Source organism: Pygoscelis adeliae, unplaced genomic scaffold, assembly GCF_000699105.1.
Source record: "Pygoscelis adeliae isolate BGI_AS28 unplaced genomic scaffold, ASM69910v1 Scaffold14, whole genome shotgun sequence".
Classification (NCBI taxonomy): domain Eukaryota; kingdom Metazoa; phylum Chordata; class Aves; order Sphenisciformes; family Spheniscidae; genus Pygoscelis; species Pygoscelis adeliae.
In genome coordinates, this window is record NW_008825109.1 from 8,074,497 (window position 1) to 8,084,810 (window position 10,314).

The following is a 10,314-nucleotide window of genomic DNA, read 5'->3' on the forward strand; positions in this document are numbered from 1 at the left end:
TTTGGCAGGGCCTGTTGCGACAGGACAAGGGGGAATGGCTTTAAACTAAAGGGGGTTAGATTTAGACTAGATAGAAGGAAGAAATTTTTTACGCTGAGGGTGGTGAGAGACTGGCACAGGTTGCCCAGAGAGGTGGTGGATGCACCATCCCTGGCAACATTCAAGGTCAGGTTGGACGGGGCTCTGAGCAACCTGATCTAGTTGAAGATGTCCCTGCCCACGGCAAGGGATTTGGACTAGATGACCTTTAAATGTCCCTTCCAACTCAAACTATTCTATGATTCTATGATTCCAAAGGTAAACTGCTGTTTTAAAGAAAGGAGAAAACCTCGAACCAAGTATGCTTCTTAATGAAATACTGGATATTTCTCTACAAACAAAAGGCAGCTCCTGCCACTGTAACATGGAATATATCACTATAGGAGGCCTGAAACGTGTAAATAAAGGATTACTACTTAAGAAACCCACCAAATATAGATAAGATTGTAAGGATAACATGTGCAGCCTGATAAGAAGCATCACACAGGCACACAATATCACCTTGCATAAAATAGCTAAGGAGGCCTTCACTGTGTGTGGAGAGCACCAGACAATATAAAGTCCCTTCAAGATAAGAAAGCCCTCACTACCGCTGGGTCCAGCATAGCTCCGGAGAGCTGAATGAATTCCAGATCTCAATGCAAAGACAAAGACTTCTGAACAAAGATGATCTATCGAAAGATGGACTGCATGTTTCTTAACAGATCCAAACTGCAGCTAAGACTACCCATACATTAAGACAGCTGAGTAAGATTAAATGATGCTGTACCCACCATGTTTTACAAGACCTAAAGAGATATTTGAAATTGTCTGAATCAGAGCGTGGATAAATATTCCTTTGTGTCAGAAAAAAAGACAACATTTATTAAAAGTGCTAACTTGTCCAAACAGCTTGAACTCACTAATTACATCTATACTAGATGTAAATCAAATGGGCTAGAGCCTGTTATTCAGCCACTACTAACTGGCACAACATTGCTCTAGTACCCTCTACAACAGATCAAATACATTCAAACTGCCTACTGGAAACAGTTCCTTATCCATAGTAACCTTCAGCTATATCTAGGAACTGTTTAGAAAAATGCTAGGTAGCCTGGGCCAAAACCGTGCCAGTAACCAATCCACAAACCTATTGATTGATTCACCAATATAGACATTGTGTACAATGGACAAATGATGCCATTTTCCTGATTTGTAGCAAGGCTCAGACCATTACAGACCATTTGCAATCTTTGTAACGAATTTTGGAGCTCTTAGTCTCCAAAACACAGGAATTTGATCAAACCAAAGGCCATCTAGCCTAGGATCTGTATTGGACAGTATTAAGCAGATCAGGAAAGATGCTTTACCCATTCTTGCACTCTAACAATACCTCCTCAGAATACACTCCTAGACTAAAAAAATTTTGCAGCTCAGATGACTGAGCAAGAAACATCATCTCTCATAGCTCTAGGTAATTTTTTCCCCTTATGGATCAGATGCCATCAACTTGAGGAGGCAACGGATGAGCACAAAGGAAGTCTACATCCCTAAGAACCCAATGTATCTCATTAATTCTAACAGTTGAGCCCGCTCTGCCTCCAGTAGTTCAGGAGCTGGAACTGGCCAGTCCAAAGCACATGGAATAAAACATAAGCCTGGTCCTAAGAGGAAGAGTTAGAGGCTATTTTGACACACTGGAACCCAAGGTTAATGTGCTTTATTGCCACTGTCCTATGAAGGATACTGGTGTTTGCACTTTAGGGTTTGCTTAGCTTGGCAGGTCCCCTTGTCTGAAGGACTGAAAGAAGATGAAATAGTTCATCTTGATGCTGACCTCTTATGGTGCAACAAAAGCAATATTAGTGTCTACCATATGCTATAGCACCAAACAGCCCCTGACATGAAAGGGTACTGTGGAGGTGGCTTAAGTGAGATTGACCCTGGTGCTGAGCACCAGTCCTGGATGAAAATTACATTATCCCAAAAGCCCAAGCAACGTCAAGGAAATAGAAGGTCAGTCAGACAAGATCCTTACACATCTGAGGATGAAATGCTGCAAAGATGCCAATTACAAGCCTGGTATTGAAGAAAGGTCACCCACTCCCACAGAGTCCATGGGTTAGACTGGGCAAATCTGTGCCAGTATGACTAATTGATCAGACCCATTTGAAGAGGCCAATGGAGATATAGGAAAGAGCATTTTTGTAACACTGAAATCTTAACAAATATATACACAAGAAATACAGCTCCTACCTTTTTTTTTGGCAATACAAAACATCACTGGATTAGAAGAGTCGTAGCAAAGTTAGAATTAAGATTTTAATAATTTGAAATGTTTGAACCCAAGTGAGTTTGAAACATCTATACAAACTGTTCTTCACATAATAGCAAGTGAAGTGAAATCCAGAAAAATTACCAATTTCAAGTCTCCACAGCTGTTGGCAATGCAGCTTTCTTCAACCAGTTCATTCACTTTTTTTTCCAACTGCCTAATCTTCTCTTCTGAACTAAAATAACAATAAAAGAATTAACACTAGTAACGTAACTGCAAACACTGAGTTTTTACACAGGATAATCTCAATAAAACAACATAATGATGTATCACATCACAAATAGCTGGTTTTCCCATCAAAGAAAATATAATGTGAAACTATGCCCAGAGAAGATCCTCTAAATATATCACATTCACACTTTTAATTTGAGAACAGAGACCTAAGAATACATAAATCCTCCTATAGATAGAAGACAGACATGCAAATTTCATGGACCCAATTTGTTCAGGAGAAGTAATGACAGAACAAACAGATGGGCTGGTAAAACTTTCAAATCAAACACCAAGTGAAATGAAATATTGTATTAAGAGCAATTAATTGAACCTTTATTTGCATAGATAACTTTAAAGTATAGCTTGCAAATGCAGATTTTAATAAAAAGTTGTTATTCATCTATATTTTTTTCTCAGTTAAATAACCAAACATTTCAGTAGGATTCCCTATTCCTACGTAGCTATATTTGAGGAATACAACTTTTGTATTGAAAAGCTCAATCATTTGTTCTCAGTGAACTCCCCAACATTCACACCAGCCTGCAAAACTTTCACAACCTCATTTTTTCCTCAAGTGCTAAGGTCAGAGTGAACAGAGAGAAACAGCAGGCAAAATTCCCCCAAGTTCTTCCCAGAGAGCTGCATGAATCATGGTGTTTCTTGCCTGTCACACACTCTTCCATAATCCTCCACAATTCTATATAAGCATCACAGCATTTGTGTGGCAACAACTACGTCCAGGCTGCTAAGCTACAGTCAGAACCAGAAACACTGAAATCAGACATTCCTGAAAGTCAGTGCAACTGCTCTGGCCAATCAGCTAACCACATGCATAAATGTTTGTGGCATTATTCCACAAAGTTAAGAGTTTGGCACCTCAAGGTTTCGTAACTGCCTGGATGTTTTTAAACTCTACTCATGGTTGGTTTTTTGTTGCTATTAATGCTTTGAAATAAATTAATGCAAAACTGAACAAACCTGTCTGAATTTTTCATTTCCAGAGGTGGAGCAGGACCTCTTGCTTGACCAAGAGGATCAAATGAAGAACCTGCAAAATTAACAGAGTACTGAAAATTGTAAAATAACATCTCCCTCTGGCAGCTGGTGATTTCTACAAACCGTACCTCTCATGACTGCCTTAGTGTAACCTGCAGCATGCACTGCTGTCATTGGTCGAGCAACCCCATCCTTAAATAAAACGGAAGACATATTAAAATAATCTTCCTAAAAAATAGATTGTGGACAGTACAGACATCAGTTACATATTACAAAACCTTTAAATACAAAAATCAGTTGTTACCACCTCAGCAAACTGAGTATTTTTAAAAATGTTTTTATTTCTCAAATATTATACATCATATAATATGGGTTTGTTCAGCCTTGAGAAAAGAAGGCTTAGGGAAGACCTTACCACCATGTTCCAGTATTTAAAGGGTGGCTACAAAGAAGATGGAGACTCCCTTTTTACAAGGAGTCACATGGAAAAGACATGGGGTAATGGGTACAAGCTACTCCTGGGAAGATTCCGACTGGACACAGGAGGAAAATTTTTCACAATGAGAACAATCAGCCACTGGAATAATCACCCCAGGGAAGTGGTGGATTCCCCAACATTGGACACTTTTAAGATTCAGCTGGACAGGGTGCTGGGCCATCTTGTCTAGACCGTGCTTTTGCCAAGAAAGGTTGGACCAGATGGTCCTTGAGGTCCCTTCCAACCTGGTATTCTATGATTCTATAACTGTCTACAAAGTAGAGGAGCAAACACTATCGGGAAACAGTAACTGACACAAAGGAACACTTATTTCTTTGTGTAAATTTTGTATGTATTCAGAATACTTAATTTCAAACATCTTTCATTTTTAGAAAATTCTTAAGAATTGTTGGTCTTGAGATCTGTAATGTACTCTAGCTTACTGTCACACTGTTTTAGAACTCAGTTGCTTTTTTAATTTTTATTGACAATAAAGAGAATCCTATGATATTATGGATCAGAATGTTTTGCTTTATCTAAACCAAGAGAGGCACAAACGAACTACAATTTTTTTGTATTTGTAACTTACTACCAGACAATGCATCCCAGCACAAGAATGTTTGACCCCACACCATACCAGCTTATTAAACTTTCCTGTCAGGACACTGACAGGAAACCTTATATACAGGAAAACTAATAAACCTTAATGGCCCTGACCAGACCCACCTGGGGCCTCCAGCAACACACCCTACCCACGGGTCCAGCAGCTTTATTTAAGCTTAACCCTGGTCCCTCAGCCCCTGCCTGAGCTTTGTTGCAGGACTACTGGTTTCCACATCAGGCGCAGCTATGCCTGGCTACTGAGTCCCTTGATCTAGATTTCAACCCTGTGGACTGACCTCCTAGGTTGATCTTAGCCTTGCCTTGTCACTATGGACCTGGCCAGTGATCATTGGTTCTAACCTTGGCCTATGCATTGACTTATTGGCTTGACCTTGGACCTGCCTCATCACCGTGATATTGCCTTATGTTCTGGACTTTTGGTTGGACGTGGCCACCATTTCTGGGTTGATCCTACTTGCCTTGCTCAGGTATTGTGGGACTGGGTCCTGGCTGGTGAGGCCCCTGCACTGCTGGCCATGCAATTTCCCTCTGGGCTCCTAGCTTGCCTCCCTTAGGGAGCAGCCCTACTCTTGATGCTCCCTGATAATTCCTGTTCCCAGTCTGGGCTGACACAAAAGAATATAGTAGCTATAGATATATTTAAAATTAAGTCAATATACTTAAAGGTGGTGGTGAGAAAGTCATTGGTAAATTGCAGCAGATTCTTATTAGAGCATAAGTATATAAGGAAAACATGAAAACCAGAATCTACCTCTCTCCTATTTCAAAGAAGAATTATTCATTGCATGTCAGTAAGTGTTAAAAAGCATTACACTGGTATTGCTTCCAATCCTGTGCTCCAATAAAATACTCATCACAACCCTCATGCTTTCTGACAGAAGCATTTTCAAAAAAGGACAAATTAAAACTGTGTAATAATTTGTATTATTTCAATGAACTGTTAAATACTTGTATCAAACTCAAACACTTATCAGAAAACTTCATTGTTCCAAATCAATATAAAATGTAAATATTGAAACTTTTACCTGTATAGCCCCTGTCATTGGTCTTCCCATAGATGAAGTTAAAGTTGCTTTTGACTACAAAAATAAGTAAATTGTTTGAAACTAGAATTCACAAAGCACTAGAAGCCTGTAAAGGCTTATGTAGAGTCTTCTCAACACTGAGTTTTAAGAGTTGATCTAACTCTCACATAAGTTCATACCAAAATTCCCATTTATGTTATTCATATGCAATATACTGCCAGTGCCTGGCAGACTTAAAGATGTTGAACACTTCAGTTAGCACAAATTCACAATATTGTTTTTTATGTATTTGGATATTTCCATCAGACCTTTTAAAAAAAAATTACACTGAAATGTATCTGAGGCAGCAGTACTTTCCATTATTAAATTATTTAAATTACTACCTTTAAATTGAACAAGTAATTTACACAAAATACTTCAGTAAGATTCTGAGTACAGCTGATGAGATATTAATATAGGGGCAGATTTTAAGTCATACTTTCATGAAGATTTATTTTACAACAAATACAGATATACTTTGAAATTGCCAATGGATATCTTTCCATTAGCTGACATGCTGCATACTGTCCTTCTGTAGCAGTGTTAAAAAATGTAAAGAAATAAATGTGAAATATTTATTAGTAAGTGCTAAAGGTTGCTACATACAATACAAACATACAAAAATAAAGGGTTTCAGGCCATGAAAAAGTATTCCCCTAATTCCCACTCAGAGGCCTATGTTTTACTGTTTTACCCACTATCCATCACACATTATGACTGTTTTTCATTTTTTCTGCTAAGGCTGAATCTACATTAACAAGGACTCTAGTGTAGGAGGAGCAAATCTGCAGAGTGAAACAGGTAGTACTGTGGACTGGACAATGCTTTGGAGGTTTATCTACTAATGCAGATAAACATTTCAGTCTATTATCCTTAGGAAGGGCCTTTTGGTGCATTCCTTTAAGAAGATAGCTTTTCCAGTCACAGCATGGTACTACACTAAACATCTGCAAATACAACTGCTAAGAAAAAGCAGTCTCAAAACAAATATATCCAGAGCAGGTAACAGAAGGTTCAGAGTAAAGGTTGAATTTCAATGACTTATAATAGAATTTAGGTGTTCTTGAAATTGTTACCCAGCTAATTTGCATAAGAGATCTAAAGCAATGTGATCTCCCTTCTTTATTTGTCATAAAACTTACAGGAACTTTATATCTAAGAGCATCGTCTTTTCAAATTTGACTGAGACAAGCTAACAGGTTGAAAATCTATTGGGATAAGGGGACAGTGGATATATCACTAGTGTCTAACTTCTGTTTCCATAGCAAACCAGGTTAAAGCATTAATTATTTAAGAGTTACAATAGGTTAAGTATACCAAAGAATATAACCAACTTTTTCTGATTAAACTAGAGGTGATTTGAAAGCCCATATTTTTTAAGACTTAATTTCACCTTAACTTTCAGAAAACTTTCCCAAGCCCAAATAACAATCCATCCAGTTCCCCCTGCAAGAAAATCAGGTTAATATCTCGGAATCTACTGCCTTATGCAGTACAGAAGTTGGTTTGCTATATGGTTTGGGGGGGGGGGAAGAAAAAAGAAAAAAAATCAGTATCCATGCCTTGACCAAGTGTGGAGTTGTTAAATTCATTAATTAAAATTAATGAATAACATGTAGTTCACTGGAAGGAAATACTTAGATAAAAAGAGCTCACTTTGTGCAACGGATTAAATGGCGAGTTTATTTTTTGGTAAATACCTCACTTTCATTAAGAATACAACAGAACAAAAACATACCCCAAATCCAGTAGCTAAAGGTCTTGAAGCTGATGTACCAGGAATTTTGGCTGTCACCTGGGTTGGAAAAAACCAAAACCAACCAAACAAACCAACCCGCACCAATTAACAACCATGTGTGTTAATTATCAGTCTTTCTATATAGTTTCTATAGTGAATTCATAGAAATAATGCTTCAATTGTTATAGAAAGGATTCTCATTGTAGAACCGGATTATTCTGGCAAAGAAGTAACATTAGACAGTTCCAGCTCTTCTTTAGACATATAGTACGTACTTCTAAAGTGCAGGTGCCAACTTTAATTTTCTTACTTTCCTTTAGCTGTGACTTAATCATATCAGTTTTCAAAACTAAATATAAAGTAAATTATATGGAGAAAAAAAAAGATCAGAACAATAACACACAGTTTTCTAAATCCCACTGTCTAGTATGTATCTCAACCTTATAATACTTACATAGAGCAAGTATTCTATGTGTAGAATATTAAACGAAGTCCTTTCAGAATGTATCATTTTGCTCTTTAACACGGTTTTATCTCATTTGATCAAACAAGAATACACATTTCGAACTGAAGTTCCTTGTTTGCTCTAGCTTAACTCCAGAACTTAATGGAAGTTGTGCTCTGCTAATTTTTTACTTACTTTTCATATAAATAACTAAAGTCTGTATCTTCATATTAGTTGTAGGCAAAAAAAGATAAGAGATTCCCAAGATAAGTTTGTACCAGTGCCAAAATTAGAGCTAGGGCTCTAGAGAAAGTCTACACTATTGCAATATATTTTAAAAGGTACTTACAGGGGGTCTTCTACCATGACTTGTTCTTGCTGCCTGTTGAAAAGCTACATCATTTTCTAAATCCTAGAAAAGATAAAATAATCAACCCTTTTAAAACCACAGCACCCAAAGCCACAATTCCAGAACCTTATGACTACTGAAAGCAGATAGGTAAAAAAAACAGTTCTTCCAAAAATACTTCACTTGAAGATAACTGAATGACAGGTTTTACTGACAATAAATAATGATTATATTATTTGGTCAATCGTTTTTGGTATTTTAGATTAGGAAATGTAAAAAGTCATTATTCTCTGAAAAATAAAAACACACTGAGGAAGCAGAGGTTTAGCAATAAAATATAACATGAAATCTTATTTCTGTCCAAAAGCTTACTACTAGCACTACTTCTAAATTTTAACATTAATGCCTGTCATGCCAATACATTAAGGTATCTCATGTCTCTGAGGTCACGCTGCAACTCCCATAAATTTGGCATTGGGATTTCACACAAGATGCCAGGTCTTGCAACACTGGCCCTGCTTTGAGCAGGGTAGTGGGTTTGGACCAAATGACCCCCCTGTTGTTCCAATTCCACTACACCAGCAGTTACCAGAAAGTGGTCTGCAGGGTTACTGTAAGTCATCCCAGATGCTCTACCGATTGCACAGAGACCTGCAGGACTCCACTCTACTGTTATCTCCTTCAGCTGCAGCAGTAAGAGATCAATGTCCTATTGACCAGTAAGTAGCCTCTTTTGTCAGAAAACTTGCTGCTGCACACTGTCTGGGAAACACCACATTGAATGTGCCTGAATGCAAATATGGCCTTCAAATAACTAGGATTTTATACTTCATAAATTCTAACCATTAAAGCATATTAGATCTGCTATGAGATGCATACAAGTATTTTGTTGGAATAGAAAACTATAACAAAAAACCCCTATTCAAAAAGATCCTGGTGAAACTCTATATATTTCTTGCTAAATAAAGAAAATTTCACTTCAAAGCAGTAGTATACTTGCGCATTACTGTACCCATGTTTTTATCTTGTACTTAGAAGTTAAAATACTATGTATGGGAAAGGTGGGAAACAGCAAATATTTTTACCTCTGTGTCAAATGTGGGATTATAATCATTGTAGCCAGAATAAAGATCATCTTCATCATCCTCAGGAGCCAGATGCACATTTTGCATCATTTTTCTGTGAAACATTTAACGTGCCAAATATTATCTCAGTGATTTTATATATATCTTTAAAAATGTAAAATATAAATAGCAATAAGGTTTACAAGTTCAAAAGAGCTCCAATTTCACTTTTTAATTGCTGCCTTTGAAATTAAAAATAAGCTATGATTAGTCATAAAAGCTAGGGTTCACCTATAAACAATATTAAATTGCACCATTTCATAGAATTAGATTTTGTTAGGTATTTATACCACTGTCATGAAAATTGTTTTAAAGATATTTATTGTTAAAAGTAAATGATCATAACAAATAACTGTACTACTTTTAGAATGGTAGCTTTACATTCTCAGATAATTCACATTTAAGATAATTCTCTCATATTCTAAAGTTTGCCTTTTTTTATTAGGCCAAACCACAGTAGTCAGTCTAATGAAAGATATCTCTTCTAGCTTCAAGTCTTCCTTCCTTCACCTGTGTCCTTACATCAGTACAGCCACAGCTATTCTCTATATGCAATACTCTTCATATAATCTTGCCATTTCAACTCAAGCAGTTTTTAAAAATTAGAATTAAAGATGCCTGGGTTCCAATGTCTTTCTTCACAAATACTTGTGTCTAATACAGCTGCATTCACCTTGTGGTCCTTCCCTCGCTGAGGACACTAAGGAGGTCTCTCTTTGCCTGGCTACCTATTTTCATAAAAATCTTAAGATAACATTTGATTTCAACTATAATACGAAATACATGCACTTTGCCAGGTAAGCCTTAGCCAGGACGAAGCGCTGCACACCCCGCTGAGGGACGGTTCCTCTCCAGAAGGAGGATGTCCCCCGCTGCTTCCCACTTGGCTGGGGCCTCCTCTAAGCCGTACGCGGTGCCACCACGGCCCGA

The 10,314-nt window shown here is 37.4% G+C and overlaps 1 protein-coding gene across 1 annotated transcript in view; it reads right to left on the minus strand.

Annotated features, from left to right (window-relative positions):
* The window catches only part of IFT88 (intraflagellar transport 88), a 55,511-nt gene extending 45,216 nt beyond the window's left edge, over positions 1-10,295 (minus strand). Inside the window, exons 1-8 of the mRNA XM_009327780.1 lie at positions 10,214-10,295; positions 9,346-9,439; positions 8,261-8,323; positions 7,467-7,523; positions 5,690-5,743; positions 3,691-3,754; positions 3,545-3,614; positions 2,438-2,528 (exon numbers count right to left, since the gene is read on the minus strand). Coding sequence (XP_009326055.1) covers positions 2,438-2,528; positions 3,545-3,614; positions 3,691-3,754; positions 5,690-5,743; positions 7,467-7,523; positions 8,261-8,323; positions 9,346-9,435 — 489 coding nt within the window. The 5' untranslated portion in view covers positions 9,436-9,439; positions 10,214-10,295. The remainder of the gene's footprint in view (positions 1-2,437; positions 2,529-3,544; positions 3,615-3,690; positions 3,755-5,689; positions 5,744-7,466; positions 7,524-8,260; positions 8,324-9,345; positions 9,440-10,213) is intronic.
* Between the last annotated feature and the right edge of the window lie 19 nt (positions 10,296-10,314).